Source organism: Oncorhynchus gorbuscha, linkage group LG02, assembly GCF_021184085.1.
Source record: "Oncorhynchus gorbuscha isolate QuinsamMale2020 ecotype Even-year linkage group LG02, OgorEven_v1.0, whole genome shotgun sequence".
In the NCBI taxonomy this organism is placed as follows: Eukaryota; Metazoa; Chordata; class Actinopteri; order Salmoniformes; family Salmonidae; genus Oncorhynchus; species Oncorhynchus gorbuscha.
Genome location: NC_060174.1, coordinates 104,072,940 through 104,092,063, shown reverse-complemented (window position 1 = coordinate 104,092,063; position 19,124 = coordinate 104,072,940). Strand labels below are relative to the sequence as shown.

Genomic DNA, 19,124 nt, shown 5'->3' with positions numbered 1-19,124 from the left:
AGAGGCACTGAGTTTGAAGGTAGGCCTTGAAATACATCCACAGGTACACCTCTAATTTACTTAATGATGTCAATTAGCCTATCAGAAGCTTCTAAAGCCATGACATCATTTCCCAAGCTGTTTAAAGGCACAGTCAACTTAGTGTATGTAAAACTCTGACCAACTGGAATTGTAATACAGTGAATTGTAAATGAAATAATCTGTCTAAACAATTGTTGGAAAAATTACTTGTGTCATGCACAAAGTAGACGTCCTAACAGACTTGCCAAAACCCTGACCGGTTTATCGAACATGCTACCTTGTCCCAGACCTGCTGTTTTCGACTCTTTCTCTACCGCATCTGCTGTCTCCAACTCAGAATGATCAGCTATGAAAAGCCAACTGACATTTACTCCTGAGGTGCTGACCTGTTGCACCCTTTACAACCACAGGACATATTCAATCAATCCCTATACCAGTCTGCTGTTCCCACATGCTTCAAGAGGGCCACCATTGTTCCTGTTCCCAAGAAAGCTAAGGTAACTGAGCTAAACGACTACCGCCCCGTAGCACTCACTTCCGTCATCATGAAGTGCTTTGAGAGACTAGTCAAGGACCATATCACCTCCACCCTACCTGACACCCTAGACCCACTCCAATTTGTTTACCGCCCAAATAGGTCCACAGACGATGCAATCTCAACCACACTGCACACTGCCCTAACCCACCTGGACAAGAGGAATACCTATGTGAGAATGCTGTTCATCGACTACAGCTCGGCATTCAACACCATAGTACCCTCCAAGCTCGTCATCAAGCTCGAGACCCTGGGTCTCGACCCCGCCCTGTGCAACTGGGTACTGGACTTCCTGACGGGCCGCCCCCAGGTGGTGAGGGTAGGCAACAACATCTCCTCCCCGCTGATCCTCAAGACGGGGGCCCCACAAGGGTGTGTTCTGAGCCCTCTCCTGTCCTGTACTCCCTGTTCACCCACGACTGCGTGGCCACGCACGCCTCCAACTCAATCATCAAGTTTGCGGACGACACAACAGTGGTAGGCTTGATTACCAACAACGACGAGACGGCCTACAGGGAGGAGGTGAGGGCCCTCTGAGTGTGGTGTCAGGAAAATAACCTCACACTCAACGTCAACAAAACTAAGGAGATGATTGTGGACTTCAGGAAACAGCAGAGGGAACACCCCCCTATCCACATCGATGGAACAGTAGTGGAGAGGGTAGCAAGTTTTAAGTTCCTCGGCATACACATCACAGACAAACTGAATTGGTCCACTCACACTGACAGCGTCGTGAAGAAGGCGCAGCAGCGCCTCTTCAACCTCAGGAGGCTGAAGAAATTCGGCTTGTCACCAAAAGCACTCACAAACTTCTACAGATGCACAATCGAGAGCATCCTGGCGGGCTGTATCACCGCCTGGTATGGCAACTGCTCCGCCCTCAACCGTAAGGCTCTCCAGAGGGTAGTGAGGACTGCACATCGCATCACCGGGGGCAAACTACCTGCCCTCCAGGACACCTACACCACCCGATGTTACAGGAAGGCCATAAAGATCATCAAGGACATCAACCACCCGAACCACTGCCTGTTCACCCCGCTATCATCCAGAAGGCGAGGTCAGTACAGGTGCATCAAAGCTGGGACCGAGAGACTGAAAAACAGCTTCTATCTCAAGGTCATCAGACTGTTAAACAGCCACCACTAACATTGAGTGGCTGCTGCCAACACACTGTCATTGACACTGACCCAACTCCAGCCACTTTAATAATGGGAATTGATGGGAAATGATGTAAATATATCACTAGCCACTTTAAACAATGCTACCTTATATAATGTTACATACCCTACATTATTCATCTCATATGCATATGTATATACTGTACTCTACATCATCGACTGCATCCTTATGTAACACATGTATCACTAGCCACTTTAACTATGCCACTTTGTTTACTTTGTCTACACACTCATCTCATATGTATATACTGTACTCGATACCATCTACTGTATGCTGCTCTGTACCATCACTCTGTACCATCCCTCATTCATATATCCTTATGTACATATTCCTTATCCCCTTACACTGTGTATAAGACAGTAGTTTTGGAATTGTTAGTTAGATTACTTGTTGGTTATCACTGCATTGTCGGAACTAGAAGCACAAGCATTTCGCTACACTCACATTAACATCTGCTAACCATGTGTATGTGACAAATAAAATTTGATTTGATTTGAACCACAGTGATTATTATTATTTGACCCTGCAGGTCATCTATGAACGTTTGAACATCTTGGCCATGTTTTGTTATAATCTCCACCCGGCACAGCCAGAAGAGGACTGTCCACCCCTCATAGCCTGGTTCCTCTATTTCTTCCTAGGTTCTGGCGTTTCTAGATAGTTTTTTCCTAGCCACCGTGCTTCCACTCCACATCTACATTGCTTGCTGTTTGGGGTTTTAGGCTGGGTTTCTGTATATTACTTTGTGACATAGGCTAATGTAAAAAGGGCTTTATACATACATTTTATTGAATGTGCTGTTTATACACAGAATGATTTACAACACTGTACATTTACATTTACATTTAAGTCATTTAGCAGACGCTCTTATCCAGAGCGACTTACAAATTGGTGCATTCACCTTATGACATCCAGTGGAACAGCCACTTTACAATAGTGCATCTAAATATTTTAAGGGGGGGGGGGGTGAGAAGGATTACTTTATCCTATCCTAAGTATTCCTTAAAGAGGTGGGGTTTCAGGTGTCTCCGGAAGGTGGTGATTGACTCCGCTGTCCTGGCGTCGTGAGGGAGTTTGTTCCACCATTGGGGAGCCAGAGCAGCTAACAGTTTTGACTGGGCTGAGCGGGAACTGTACTTCCTCAGTGGTAGGGAGGCGAGCAGGCCAGAGGTGGATGAACGCAGTGCCCTTATTTGGGTGTAGGGCCTGATCAGAGCCTGGAGGTAATGAGGTGCCGTTCCCCTCACAGCTCCGTAGGCAAGCACCATGGTCTTGTAGCGGATGCGAGCTTCAACTGGAAGCCAGTGGAGAGAGCGGAGGAGCGGGGTGACGTGAGAGAACTTGGGAAGGTTGAACACTAGACGGGCTGCGGCGTTCTGGATGAGTTGTAGGGGTTTAATGGCACAGGCAGGGAGCCCAGCCAACAGCGAGTTGCAATAATCCAGACGGGAGATGACAAGTGCCTGGATTAGGACCTGTGCCGCTTCCTGTGTGAGGCAGGGTCGTACTCTGCGGATGTTGTAGAGCATGAACCTACAGGAACGGGCCACCGCCTTGATGTTAGTTGAGAACGACAGGGTGTTGTCCAGGATCACGCCAAGGTTCTTAGCGCTCTGGGAGGAGGACACAATGGAGTTGTCAACCGTGATGGCGAGATCATGGAACGGGCAGTCCTTCCCCGGGAGGAAGAGCAGCTCCGTCTTGCCGAAGTTCATCTTGAGGTGGTGATCCGTCATCCACACTGATATGTCTGCGTGTATATGTGTGTTCTCTTTCCAAGGTGGAGATGACGGCTTTCTGGAGCTGACCACTGTCTGTTACATGTGCAACGACCCCTCACTGGACTACAATGAGGTCAGTACTGACAGCACAGACACAAATGGGGCGGCAGCGTAGCCTAGTGGTTAGAGGGTAGCCTAGTGGTTAGAGGGTAGCCTAGTGGTCAGAGGGTAGCCTAGTGGTCAGAGGGTAGCCTAGTGGTCAGAGGGTAGCCTAGTGGTTAGAGGGTAGCCTAGTGGTTAGAGGGTAGCCTAGTGGTTAGAGGGTAGCCTAGTGGTTAGAGGGTAGCCTAGTGGTTAGTTTTGGACTAGTAACCTGAAGTGTTGCAAGTTCAAACCCCCGAGCTGACAAGGTACAAATCTGTCGTTCTGCCCCTGAACAGGCAGTTAACCCACTAGGCCGTCATTGAAAATAAGAATTTGTTTTTAACTGACTTGCCTAGTTAAATAAAAGGTAAAATAAAAAATGAAATGGGACAATATTTTTATGTTCTACACCTTTCAGTTTTCTAATGAAATGCTTTCAATATTTGTACATGAAATATAATTTATAGTTGGTTTGAGGTGAAGTCATAGAAATTGGGAGCCATTAACATTTTAGAATATTGTCCCATGTTCATTGATGGTCCTCAGCGAGCCCCATAGGGATATCCGAAGTCAAACCAATTTTACCATGGGCATTAACGATCAGGTTGCATACAGCTGTGCTCTGAATTGATGATTACATGCGTGCTGCCACACAGATAACGAACAAGCCAAGGAAAATGGGAGTATGATTAAGTAGACTGAAATAGAAAAGGCAAACATTTTGCAAACTAAAGCTCTACAATTCCATGTCTGATCCTTGCCACTCGGACTGCAGTCTTGTAAACCCTGAAAATGACCTTATAAGGTCCCATCACTCCAAAACACAATGGAAAATCCCCCCTGGCCAACTGCTAGAACTGAGGAGAGAGAATGGCTTTCATTTATTTCAGATACAACTTCATTCATTTCAGTCTCACCGAGATCAAATCTCTTTTGCAAGAGAGACTTGTACATAATATATAATAATATATGCCATTTAGCAGACGCTTTTATCCAAAGCGACTTACAGTCATGTGTGCATACATTCTACGTATGGGTGGTCCCGGGGATCAAACCCACTACCCTGGCGTTACAAGCGCCATGCTCTACCAACTGAGCTACAGAAGGACCTGCAGTAAGTCAGGGTCCGTTTCCCCTGTCATTCCAAAACTACAATGGGAAAACACTGCCCCACGGTGAGGACTGAGGAGGGAGAGCGGCTCTTTGTTAGAGGTCTTCACAGATCCACCTCTACACTAATACCCAAGATCCAATCTGAACGGGTCCAGATCCAGAATTCTAAATTAAGTCACAAGTCTGGGTCAGATCTGATTGGGTCTTGGGTATGTGTGATTTTATTGGACTTATCCAGAAGGGCCGTACAGAGTGAGAAAAATATTATCATGTATGCTGCTGCGCTTGCTTTTCATGAGAGTGGAGCGTAGCTTGTTATTGATGTTGGCCAATCATACAGTACCAGTCAAAAGTTTGGACACACCTACTCATCATTCCAGGGTTTTTCTTTATTTTTACTGTTTTCTACATTGTAGAATAATAGTGAAGACAAAACTATGAAATAACACATATGGAATCATGTAGTAACCAAAAATAAAGTGTTAAACAAATCAATATATAATTTGAGATTCTTCAAAGTAGCCACCCTTTGTCTTGATGACAGCTTTGCACACTCTTGGCATTCTCTCAACCAGCTTCATGAAGTAGTCACCTGGAATGCATTTCAATTAACAGGTGTGCTTTGTTAAATGCTGGAATTTATTTCCTTCTTAATTAATGCGTTTGAGCCAATCAGTTGTGTTGTGACAAGGTAGGGGTGGTATCCAGAAGATAGCCCTACTAGGTAAAAGACCAAATCCATATTATGGCAAGAACAGCTCAGATAAGCAAAGAGAAATTACAGTCCATCATTGATTTAAGGAACATTTCAAGAACTTTGAAAGTTTCTTCATATTCAGTTGCAAAAACCATCAAGCGCTATGATGAAACTGGCTCTCATGAGGACCGTCACAAGAAAGGAAGAACCAGAGTTCTCTGCTGCAGAGGATAAGTTAGAGTTACCAGCCTCAGAAATTGCAGCCCAAATAAATGCTTCACATAGTTCAAGTAACAGACACAAATCAACTGTTCAGCGACTGTGTGAATCAACCCTTTATGGACGAATTGCTACAACGAAACCACTACCAAAAGACACCGTGACGGTCTACTAGGTTTTGTTGCTTACTTCCTGCAGGAGATTGGTGGGCGGAGTAGGAGAGGTGGGCGGAAGGGTCGTCAGTGCTGATGGGGCACACCTGTGAAAGCTCAGCTGCTTGGGTCAAGACTTGCTTGTGCCAAGAAACGAGCAATGGACATTACGCAGGTGGAAATCTGTCCTTTGGTCTGAGGAGTCCAAATTTGAGATTTTTGGATTCAACTGCCCCGTCTTTGTGAACGGAAAATCTATGCATGTGTGATTCCCACCGTGAAGCATGGAGGAGGTGGTGTGATGGTGTGGCGATGCTTTGCTGGCGATTTATCTAGAATTCAAGGCACACTTAACCAGCATGGCTACCACAGCATTCTGCAACAATACACCATCCCATCTAGTTTGTGCTTATTGGGACTATCAGTTGTTTTCAACAGAACAATGACCCAAAACAAACCTCCAAGCTATGTAAGGGTTTTTGACGAAGAAGGAGAGTGAAGGTGCTGCATCAGATGACCTGGCCTCCACAATCATCTGACCTCAACCCAATTGAGATGGTTTTTGATGCGTTGGACCGCAGACTGAAGGAAAAGCAGCCAACAAGTGCTCAGGATACGTAGGAACTCCTTCAAGGCCGTTGGAAAAGCATTACAAGGTAAGCTGGTTGAGAGAAAGCCAAGAGTGTGCAAAGCTGTCATCGTGGCTAAGGGTGGGTACTTTGAAGAATTTAAAATATATTTTGATATTTTTAACACTTCCATGTGTTATTTCATAGTTTTGATGACTTTTATTCTACAATGTAGAAAATTATCAGCTTAATAAAGTACATGAACTTAAAATGAGTTTTGTGCCGCCTCCCTCACTCGGAAAAGCTCTAGTTGTCCCCAGGTCCGTTCGGAACAGGTCTCTATATTAAAAATTAAAAAATGCATATCGGGTCCGGGTGAGAAAGCCCAAGGTCCATTTCGAAACGGCTCCTTTTTGGACCCGTGAGGAGCTCTACTCTGTGTTTCCCTGTAACTAAGCAAATATAGCCTGGGCCCAGAGAGTAAATATTTACCAGAGAGAGCAGAGTAGGGTTGAGTCCCAAATGGATCGATATATAGTGCACTGCTTTTGATAAGAGCCAATAGGGTCAAAACAAAAGGAGTGCACTATATAGGGAGCCATTTGGGATCCAACCCAGGTCTCTCCAGCATCCAGGCAGCCATGTTCCCAGGCAGGCAGGGAGGGACCAGGGATAGCTGTTAGCTCAGCTCAGGGAGATTACCCTGTTCTGATATACTCTCACAGGACAGGAGGGAACTCCCTCTCTCGTTCCATGCTGCTGATGATGACAGTTGGTACACTATATGTCAACAGCATGTCAACACTTCTATCAAAAACAAGTAGTGGCGTTGTCAATCCTCTACTTTGAGCCATGAACGATTTACAAATCAAATGTTATTTGTCACATGCACCGAATATAACCAGTGTAGACCTTACCATGAAATGCTTACTTACAAGCTTACTTGCACCAACAATGCATTTTAAAGAAACTATAAATAAAAAATAAAATCAATAAATCAATAACGAGGCTATATACAGGTGGTACCAAGTTAATGTGTGGAGGTACAGTTTAGTCAAGGTACATGCATATTATTAATGTTAGCTCTGTGTATATTTAAGGGCCAGCCGTGCTGCCCTGTTCTGAGCCAATTGTAATTTTCCAAGGTCCCTCTTTGTGGCACCTGACCACATGAGTGTCATGGTGGTCCTAGTGGTCCTTCTGTAGCTCAGTTGGTAGAGCATGGTGCTTGTAACGCCAGGGTAGTGGGATCGATTCCCGGGACCACCCATACGTAGAATGTATGCACACATGACTGTAAGTCGCTTTGGATAAAAGTATCTGCTAAATGGCATATATATTATTATATTATATTATTATATTATATATTATGACTGAACAGTAGTCCAGGTGCACCAAACCTAGGGCCTGTAGGACCTGCCTTGTTGATAGGTAGAGCAGCGCTTTATTATAGACAAACTTCTCCCCATCTTAGCTACTGTTGTATCAATATGTTTTGACCATGACAGTTTAGTCTCCTAAACTTACTAAATAACCACATTATTCATTACAAGATTTAGTTGAGGTTTAGTGAATGATTTGTGCCAAATACAATGCTTTTAGTTTTTCAAATATTTAGAACTAACTTATTCTATGCCACCCATTCTGAAACTAACTGCAGGATCTTTGTTAAGTGTTGCAGTGATATCACTCGCTGTAGTAGCTGATGTGTATAGTGTTGAGTCATCCACATACATAGACACACTGGTTTTACTCAAGGCCAATGGTAGGTAAAGATTGAAGAAAGGGGCCTGGACATCTGCCCTGGGCGGAATTCCTGATTCTACCTGGATTATGTTGGAGAGGCTTCCATTAAAGAACACCCTCTGTGTTATGTTAGACTCTTGATCCACAATATAGCAAGGAGTGTAAAGCCATAACACATGTTTTTCCATCAGCAGCCTATGGTCAATAATGTTAAAAGCCACACTGAAGTATAGTAAAACAGCTCCCACAATCTATTCATCATCAATTTCTCTCAGCCAATCAGTCATTTGTGTAAGTGCCGTGCTTGTTGAATGTCCTTCCCTTAAAAGCATAAAGTCTTGTCAATTTATTTACAGTAAAATATTTTTTTCAAAAAGTTTGGCTGTTTGGTCGGCTATTTGAGCCAGTAAAGGGGGCTTTACTATTCTTGGGTGGCGGAATGACTTTACTTCCCTTAACTCTGGGGGCAGACACTTTCTATCAGGCTTAGATTGACGATATGGCAAATAGGAGTGGTAATATCATCTGCTATTATTATCCTCAGTAATTTTCCATCCAAGTAATTGTCTACCCAAGTAGTCAGTCCCCTGTGGCTTGTCAATGTTGATAGACAACACATTTTTTTTCACCTCTTCCACACTCACTTTATGGAAATCAAAATTACAATACTCATCTTTCACAATTTGATCAGTTACATTTGTATGTGCAGTGTCAGCGTTTGTTTCTGGCATGTCATGCCTAAATTTGCTAATCTTGCCAATGACCTCTGGCCAGCATGTACAGTTGATGTTCAAAAAGGTTAAATGAGAAACACAGTTTGGCCCTTCTCAGAGTTGAAAGGTCAGGTGTGTGTGTAAGAGTGTGTGTGTTAGGTAGGGTGTCAGCCAGATCCTGCTCCAGAGGATAAATGGAAGCCAAGACAAACATTGATCCTGGCATTTCTTCTATGGTGGAGCACACACACACACACACACAGATACACACACACACACAGAGAGACACACACACACAGAGACACAGAGACACACACACACAGAGACACAAGAGACACACACACACAGAGACACAGAGACACACAGACACACAGACACACAGACACAGAGATTGTGTGGAGGGGAACGCGATGGGCTGGTGGATTCCAAAAGAGTGGCAATATGGGTGTCAGAGTGTGTGGTCTTAGTTTCTGTACGTAAAGGTGTCTAAGGGGTATTCAGCAGCAGCTTCCTGCCTGCTGGCTGTCTGTGCCTGGCTCTCTCAGGGTGAGCGAGAGGGCCATGTACAACTGTTGTCTACAGCTCAGTGGTGCTGCCAACCTGCCCTGGCTAGCTCTCAAAAGGCTGGCTGTGGACTGGAAACATTACAACACCACAGGGATTTTCCATTACGACTAACCCCACCTGTTCTCCGTCCAAAATCTGTGTGTGTGTGTGTGTGTGTGTGTGTGTGTGTGTGTGTGTGTGTGTGTGTGTGTGTGTGTGTGTGTGTGTGTGTGTGTGTGTGTGTGTGTGTGTGTGTGTGTGTGTGTGTGTGTGTGTGTGTGTGTGTGTGTGTGTGTGTGTGTGTGTATACATATACACGTGAGTCTCTGTGTGTGTGACTGGAGGCTTTCCAAGGAAACTCCCAGTATGAAGGAAGTGTCAATCCTGTATGACGATATGAAGGTACAGTACACTGCTTTGGGTTCTTCCTGGACTGGAACTAAATATACTGGGCCGACACAACAACAAAAACGGACACAACATCCACTACAACGACATGTAGCCTAGAGATTAGATATGTCTGCAACCAAAGGGTTGTTGGCTCGAATCCAAAGACCGATAGGGGAAAAAAGTGTGGGTATCCCATGTGCCATCTCCTGCTTTTGTGCCCTTGAGAAAGACACGTAACCCTTCACCTTCTCATTGATGTACGTGCACAGCCGTAAGTCACACTAATGTTACAGTCCACAGGAAACCATTCCCAGGTTACCTTGCAGACAGACATCTGGTTAGTGGTGAGGGTGCCGGTCTTGTCGGAGCAGATGACGGAGGTGCAGCCCAGGGTCTCCACCGAGGGCAGGCTGCGGACGATGGCGTTCTTCTTGGCCATGCGACGGGTTCCCAGCGCCAGGCAAGTGGTGATCACAGCAGGTAGACCTGAGGACGACAGTTGTCGTAAAGAGTGGCAGGATTGGATCAGTCGGAGAGACACGAACAGCATAGGATAATTCATTATATTGTTTATATGGAATTTGGAGTGAGAGAGAGAGTGGCAGGATTGGATCAGGCGGAGAGACACAAACAGCATAGGATAATTCATTATATTGTTTATATGGAATTTGGAGTGAGAGAGAGAGTGGCAGGGGGATGGATAAAACTGCTCCCACATACCCTCAGGGATGGCAGCCACAGCCAGGGCCACAGCAATCTTGAAGTAGTAGATGGCCCCCCGCATCCAGGACCCCCCGTGGACTGGGTCACTAAAATGGCCGATGTTAATGATCCAGACGGCCACGCAGATCAGGGAGATGACCTTGGAATGTTCAAAGTTCAAAACGTTTTTGTTTGTTATTTGGGCAAAAAAAAAAAGTGACTTTTGTTTTCTGCTTGTGGCTCATACACAGCACATAACACACAGATCAAAAACAGAAAAACAGTGTAGATATGATAGCACAAAGCATAAATAAATACATTTCAATTATCATCATCCTAAAACCCCACCTTGGACAGCTGCTCTCCGAACTCGTCCAGTTTCTGCTGCAGGGGGGTCTTCTCCTGCTCTGTGGCTGCCATTTGGTTCCTGATCTTACCGATCTCTGTGGATACACCAGTGGAGACCACAATGCCGATAGCTCGCCCCGCAGCGATGTTGGTGCCCTGAGGAGGAGGAGCAAGAGTATAATATAATAATAATAAAATAATAATATACGCCATTTAGCAGACGCTTTTATCCAAAGCGACTTACAGTCATGTGTGCATACATTCTACGTATGGGTGGTCCCGGGAATCGAACCCACTACCCTGGCGTTACAAGCGCCATGCTCAAGGGAGAGGTCAGTGTAATATTGAATTCAAACCATGCATTATGCATCCATATAGGACCAGCAATTGCTTCTTTTCAACTAAATCTTGTTCAGGTTTGACATTTAAAAGAGATGGTTCTACAGACGTCACCCAGATTATATCTGCTGACCACATCTTAAAGGCCCAGTGCAGTCAGAAATGTGATTTTCCTGTGTTTTATATACATTTATACACTGTGAGGTTGGAATAATACTGTGAAATTGAGAAAATGATGATAATGCCCTTTTAGTGTAAGAGCATCACCCCCCCTGAGGAATGCAGCAGGCTGAGACCAGAACAAAGCTATGTGTTTATCTGTGTGAGAGTAAGAAGTGCAAGCAGAGCTGGCGCCAAACAGGAAGTATAGTTCTTACAGAAAACAGCATGTTCTTCTTGTCTTGATTGACAGCTCTGGGGTCAGGGACGGGGTCGGTGTGTTTGATCACTGACACAGATTCGCCTGTAGAGACAGATTAGTACACACTTACATAAGATCCTACAAGCCATTAACACTACGAGGATGTAGTAGGTCTTCATAGCAGATTTTGAAAAGGTGTTTGATTAAAGTACAATTAGAATGTATATATAATTGCCTGGATTACTCTAATTTTGGTGAATCTCCACACTAGTGGTTAGAGCGTTGGACTAGTAACCGGAAGGTTGCAAGTTCAAACCCCCGAGCTGACAAGGTACAAATCTGTCGTTCTGCCCCTGAACAGCCAGTTAACCCATTGTTCCTAGGTCGTCATTGAAAATAAGAATTTGTTCTGAACTGACTTGCCTAGTTAAATAAAGGTCAAATAAATAAAAAGAAGTATTGAGCTTTTAAAATGAGTAAAACAAGGTTGTCCGTTGTCTCCATATCTATTTATTAAGGGCATTGAAATGCCAGCTATTAAAATTAGATCCAACAAGAATATCAAGGAGTTAGAAATCCAGGGGATAAAAACAGTGCCGATGACGGAATTATTTTTTCAAGTCCCGCAATCTGGATCCCTGCGGAGAAGATACTGATCACGTTTCTAGACTCTCTGGATTAAAACCGAATTATGACAAGTGTACCATATAAAAATGGGTGAATGTTGAAGTAGACATATTCACATCTCAAAAGATATAAATCAATTTACCACAATTAATTTCAATAAAGTTTTAATAGACAAGATTCTGCAAACATGGAGAGGTAAATGCTTGTCTATTTATGGAATAAAAAAATCACATTGATTAACTCTTTGGTTTATTTACTAATGGCATTGCCTCCAAATGACTCATTTCTTAAAATCATGAGCAATTTTTATTGTTTATTTGGAATGCTAAACCAGACAAAATTAAAACGTGCCTATTTAAATAATGAATATGAGTTCGGGGGGCTAAAATGATGAAATATTATAGCTTTAAACCACTCACTAAAAGCTTCACTCATACATAAGTTATACTTGAACCCAAAATTAAGAATGGCTCTTCCTTCGTTCAAAAATGGCCTTTTTGCCTTTATACAGATTTCCGAGTAATTGAAAATTAACATTTGTTTAAAGTATTGCCCTTTCTTAAACAAGCCATACAAAGCTACAATTTTAGTTTTATCCTCCAAAAAACACAGAACAACTATTATGTTTATTAAATTAAACTCAAATTACTGACATTTTGTTTTATTATATTTACAGTTGAAGTCAGAAGTTTACATACACTTAGGTTGGAGTCGTTAAAACTCGTTTTTCAACAACTCCACTAATTTCTTGTTAACAAACTATAGTTTTGGCAAGTCGGTTAGGACATCTACTTTGTGCATGACACAAGTCATTTTTCCAACAATTGTTGACAAATTATTTCACTTATTCACTGTATCACAATTCCAGTGGGTCAGAAGTTTACATACACTAAGTTGACTGTGCCTTTAAACAGCTTGGAACATTTCCGATTTCCAATTAAGTATTGGCTTTAGAAGCTTCTGATAGAATAATTGACGTAATTTGAGTCAATTGGAGGTGTACCTGTGGATGTATTTCAAGGCCTACCTTCAAACCCAGTGCCTCTGTGCTTGACATCATGGGAAATACAAAATAAAATCAGCCAAGACCTCAGAAACAAAAATTGTAGACCTCCACAAGTCTGGTTCATCCTTGGGAGCAATTTCCAAACGCCTGACGGAACCACGTTCATCTGTACAAACAATAGAACGCAAGTATAAACACCATGGGACCACGCAGCCGTCATACCGCTCAGGAAGGAGACGGGTTCTGTCTCCGAGAGATGAACGTACTTTGGTGTGAAAAGTGCAAATCAATCCCAGAACAACAACTAAGGACCTTGTGTAGATGCTGGAGTATAAAAGTATTTATATTCACAGTAAAACGAGTCCTATATTGACATATCCTGAAAGGCTTCTCAGCAAGGAAGAAGCCACTGCTCCAAAACCGCCATAAAAAAAGCCAGACTACAGTTTGCAACTGCACATGGTGATAGGTCTACTTTTGGAGAAATGTCCTCTGGTATGATGAAACAAAAGTAGAACTGATTGGCCATAAAGACCATCGTTATGTTTTGGAGGAAAACGGGGAGGCTTGCAAGCCGAAGAACACCATCCCAACCGTGAAGCACGTGGGTGGCAGCATCATGTTGTGGGGAGTGCTTTGCAGCAGGAGGGACTGGTGCACTTCACAAAATAGATGGCATCATGAGGACAGAAAATGTGGATATATTACGAAGCAACATCTCAAGACATCAGTCAGGAAGTTAAAGCTTGGTCACAAATGCATCTTCCAAATGGACAATGACCCCAAGCATGCTTCCAAAGTTGTGGCAAAATGGCTTAAGGACAACAAAGTCAAGGTATTGTAGTGGCCATCAAAGCCCTGACCTCAATCCTATAGAAAATATGTGGGCAGACCTGAAAAAGTGTGTGGAGCAAGGAGGCCTACAAACCTGACTCAGTTACACCAGCTCTGTCAGGAGGAATGGGACAAAATTCACCCAACTTATTGTGGGAAGCTTGTGGAAGGCTACCCGAAATGTTTGACGCAAGTTAAACAATTTAAAGGTAGGCTACCAAATGCTAATTGAGTGTATGTAAATGTGTGACCCACTGGGAATGTGATTGAAAGAAATAGAAGCTGAAATAAATAATTCTCTCCTATTATTCTGACATTTCACATTCTTAAAAACAACTGACCTAGGACAGGGAATTTTTAGTAGGATTAAATGTCAGGAATTGTGAAAAACTGAGTTTAAATGTGTTTGGCTAAGGTTTATGTAAACTTCTGACTTCAACTGTATTAATGATATTATGAATAGAAACGGAGGATTTGTCACATGCAGTTATCGAAAATATCTGGGAATATTTACCCAAACCAAATTTACAACCTACTGATTGCAGCACAACCACAAAAACGGAGGAGGCAAGTGGAAAAGAGAAGGTAGGAAACTTGTTTGCAGTTAGAAATTGGCTGAAAGGAACTGGCATAAACAGAAAAATATACCCGTTTCATCTGAAGACAAAAATGTTGACAGCTACGCCCTCAGTGTTCCATTTCATCTGAGAACTGCCCTCAGTGTTCCATTTAATCTGAGAACTGCCCTCAGTGTTCCATTTCATCTGAGAACTGCCCTCAGTGTTCCATTTCATCTGAGAACTGCCCTCAGTGTTCCATTTCATCTGAGAACTGCCCTCAGTGTTCCATTTCATCTGAGATCTGCCCTCAGTGTTCCATTTCATCTGAGAACTGCCCTCAGTGTTCCATTTCATCTGAGAACTGCCCTCAGTGTTCCATTTCATCTGAGATCTGCCCTCAGTGTTCCATTTCATCTGAGAACTGCCCTCAGTGTTCCATTTCATCTGAGAACTGCCCTCAGTGTTCCATTTCATCTGAGATCTGCCCTCAGTGTTCCATTTCATCTGAGAACTGCCCTCAGTGTTCCATTTCATCTGAGATCTGCCCTCAGTGTTCCATTTAATCTGAGAACTGCCCTCAGTGTTCCATTTCATCTGAGATCTGCCCTCAGTGTTCCATTTCATCTGAGAACTGCCCTCAGTGTTCCATTTCATCTGAGAACTGCCCTCAGTGTTCCATTTCATCTGAGATCTGCCCTCAGTGTTCCATTTCATCTGAGAACTGCCCTCAGTGTTCCATTTCATCTGAGATCTGCCCTCAGTGTTCCATTTCATCTGAGAACTGCCCTCAGTGTTCCATTTCATCTGAGATCTGCCCTCAGTGTTCCATTTCATCTGAGAACTGCCCTCAGTGTTCCATTTCATCTGAGATCTGCCCTCAGTGTTCCATTTCATCTGAGAACTGCCCTCAGTGTTCCATTTCATCTGAGAACTGCCCTCAGTGTTCCATTTCATCTGAGATCTGCCCTCAGGTTGCAAAAGAAATGGGAGATCTTACCAATTTCATAGCATATGTTTTGCGATGTACAAAAAAAACTACACTTGATTCAACACAAGAGTTTTCCAATTTAAATTATTATATAAAATCCTTGTCACCAACAGAATGCTATATACTGTATATGGGTCATACCACAATCTCAGCTCTGTAGATTGTGCTACGAAGACACAGAATCAATAGATCATTTATTCTGGTATTGCCCCTATGTAGCTGGTTTCTGGTCACAGGTTCAGGAATGTTTAAAAAAAAATCGAACACGCACTTAAAATGAACCTTACAAATAGCAGTGTTGGGCAATTTGGAAAGCCATAGTCAGCCAAAAATGTAATAATCAAATTACTTGTCGGAAAGGTTTTCATCCATTTCACAATCTGCGGATAATATATGATTAGAAAGGTTAAAAAAAAATGTTGTAAAACATCACAGCACAATTGAAAAATATATGGCACATGGAAACCAAACGAGGCTGGTCTATGGTGATAGATGGGATGGGATGAGAGTGGCTGAGGGGCGGGATTAAAGAGCTGAGGTCTATGGTGATAGGTGGGATGGGCTGATTGTGGCTGAGGGGCGGGATTAAAGAGCTGAGGTCTATGGTGATAGGTGGGAGGGGCAGAGAGGTGGGATTAAAGAGCTGAGGTCTATGGTGATAGGTGGGAGGGGCAGAGAGGTGGGATTAAAGAGCTGAGGTCTATGGTGATAGGTGGGAGGGGCAGAGAGGTGGGATTAAAGAGCTGAGGTCTATGGTGATAGGTGGGAGGGGCAGAGAGGTGGGATTAAAGAGCTGAGGTCTATGGTGATAGGTGGGAGGGGCAGAGAGGTGGGATTAAAGAGCTGAGGTCTATGGTGATAGGTGGGAGGGGCAGAGAGGTGGGATTAAAGAGCTGAGGTCTATGGTGATAGGTGGGAGGGGCAGAGAGGTGGGATTAAAGAGCTGAGGTCTATGGTGATAGGTGGGAGGGGCAGAGAGGTGGGATTAAAGAGCTGAGGTCTATGGTGATAGGTGGGAGGGGCAGAGAGGTGGGATTAAAGAGCTGAGGTCTATGGTGATAGGTGGGAGGGGCAGAGAGGTGGGATTAAAGAGCTGAGGTCTATGGTGATAGGTGGGAGGGGCAGAGAGGTGGGATTAAAGAGCTGAGGTCTATGGTGATAGGTGGGAGGGGCAGAGAGGTGGGATTAAAGAGCTGAGGTCTATGGTGATAGGTGGGAGGGGCAGAGAGGTGGGATTAAAGAGCTGAGGTCTATGGTGATAGGTGGGAGGGGCAGAGAGGTGGGATTAAAGAGCTGAGGTCTATGGTGATAGGTGGGAGGGGCAGAGAGGTGGGATTAAAGAGTTTGTTTGGTAATGTATTATGGTCATGTGACTGCTTTATATAAAAGTACCATGTATGTATGTATGTATGTATGTATGTATGTATGTATGTATGTATGTATGTATGTATGTATGTATGTATGTATGTATGTACAGTATGTATGTACAGTATGTACTGTATGTATGTATGTATGTATGTATGTATGTATGTATGTATGTATGTATGTATGTATGTATGTATGTATGTATGTATGTACAGTATGTATGTATATACAGTATATATGTATGTACAGTATGTATGTACAGTATGTATGTATGTACAGTATGTATGTATGTACAGTACGTATGTATGTACGTATGTATGTACGTATGTATGTATGTATGTATGGTATGTACAGTATGTACTGTATGTATGTACAGTATGTATGTATAGTATGTATGTACAGTATGTATGTATGTACAGTATGTATGTATGTATGCATGTATGTACAGTATGTATGTATGTATGCATGTATGTATGTATGTATGTATGTATGTATGTATGTATGTATGTATGTATGTATGTATGTATGTATGTACAGTATGTATGTATGTACAGTATGTACAGTATGTATGTACAGTATGTATGTATGTACAGTATGTACAGTATGTATGTATGTATGTATGTATGTATGTATGTATGTATGTATGTATGTATGTATGTATGTATGTATGTATGTATGTATGTATGTACAGTATGTATGTACAGTATGTATGTATGTATGTATGTACAGTATGTATGTATGTATGTATGTATGTATGTATGTATGTATGTATGTATGTATGTATGTATGTATGTACTGTATGTATGTATGTATGTACAGTATGTATGTATGTATGTACAGTATGTATGTATGTATGTATGTATGTATGTATGTATGTATGTATGTATGTATGTATGTATGTATGTATGTATGTATGTACAGTATGTACAGTATGTATGTATGTATGTACAGTATGTATGTATGTATGTATGTATGTATGTATGTATGTATGTATGTATGTATGTATGTATGTATGTATGTAGCAAAAAAGCTATAAAAAAATGAAGATATTTGTCCTCCGAAGAGGGGGTGGGGGAGGGGTTAAAAAAAAGGATGTTGAAGGTAACAGTACGAGCATGTTGTAGGTGACAGTACGAGCATGTTGTAGGTGATAGTACGAGCATGTTGTAGGTAACAATACGAGCATGTTGTAGGTAACAATACGAGCATGTTGTCGGTGACAGTACGAGCATGTTGTAGGTAACAATACGAGCATGTTGTAGGTAACAATACGAGCATGTTGTAGGTAACAATACGAGCATGTTGTAGGTAACAATACGAGCATGTTGTCAATGACAATATGAGCATGTTGTAGGTAACAGTACGAGCATGTTGTCGGTAACAATACGAGCATGTTGTAGGTAACAGTACGAGCATGTTGTCGGTAACAATACGAGCATGTTGTCGGTAACAGTACGAGCATGTTGTCGGTAACAGTACGAGCATGTTGTCGGTAACAATACGAGCATGTTGTAGGTAACAATACGAGCATGTTGTCGGTAACAATACGAGCATGTTGTCGGTAACAATACGAGCATGTTGTCGGTGACAGTACGAGCATGTTGTCGGTAACAGTACGAGCATGTTGTAGGTAACAATACGAGCATGTTGTAGGTAACAGAGCATGTTGTCGGTAACAATACGAGCATGTTGTCGGTGACAGTACGAGCATGTTGTCGGTAACAGTACAGGCATGTTGTAGGTAACAGTACGAGCATGTTGTAGGTAACAGTACGAGCATGTTGTAGGTAACAGTACAAGCATGTTGTAGGTAACAGTACAGGCATGTTGTAGGTAACAGTACAGGCATGTTGTAGGTAACAGTACAGGCATGTTGTAGGTAACAGTACAGGCATGTTGTAGGTAACAGTACAGGCATGTTGTAGGTAACAGTACGAGCATGTTGTCGGTAACAGTACGAGCATGTTGTAGTTGTCAGTACGAGCATGTTGTCGGTAACAGTACGAGCATGTTGTAGTTGTCAGTACGAGCATGTTGTCGGTACGAGCATGTTGTAGGTGACAATACGAGCATGTTGTAGGTAACAATACGAGCATGTTGTCGGTAACAATACGAGCATGTTGTAGGTAACAGTACGAGCATGTTGTCGGTAACAATACGAGCATGTTGTAGGTAACAGTACGAGCATGTTGTAGGTAACAGTACGAGCATGTTGTAGTTGTCAGTACGAGCATGTTGTCAGTACGAGC

At 42.9% G+C, this 19,124-nt stretch overlaps 1 protein-coding gene across 1 annotated transcript in view; it reads right to left on the bottom strand.

The window, feature by feature from the left end:
• The window catches only part of atp2a3 (ATPase sarcoplasmic/endoplasmic reticulum Ca2+ transporting 3), a 107,439-nt gene that overhangs the window by 39,146 nt on the left and 49,169 nt on the right, over positions 1-19,124 (bottom strand). Inside the window, exons 7-10 of the mRNA XM_046329771.1 lie at positions 11,512-11,597; positions 10,796-10,951; positions 10,466-10,607; positions 10,065-10,231 (exon numbers count right to left, since the gene is read on the bottom strand). Of these exons, the coding sequence (XP_046185727.1) occupies positions 10,065-10,231; positions 10,466-10,607; positions 10,796-10,951; positions 11,512-11,597 (551 nt within the window). The remainder of the gene's footprint in view (positions 1-10,064; positions 10,232-10,465; positions 10,608-10,795; positions 10,952-11,511; positions 11,598-19,124) is intronic.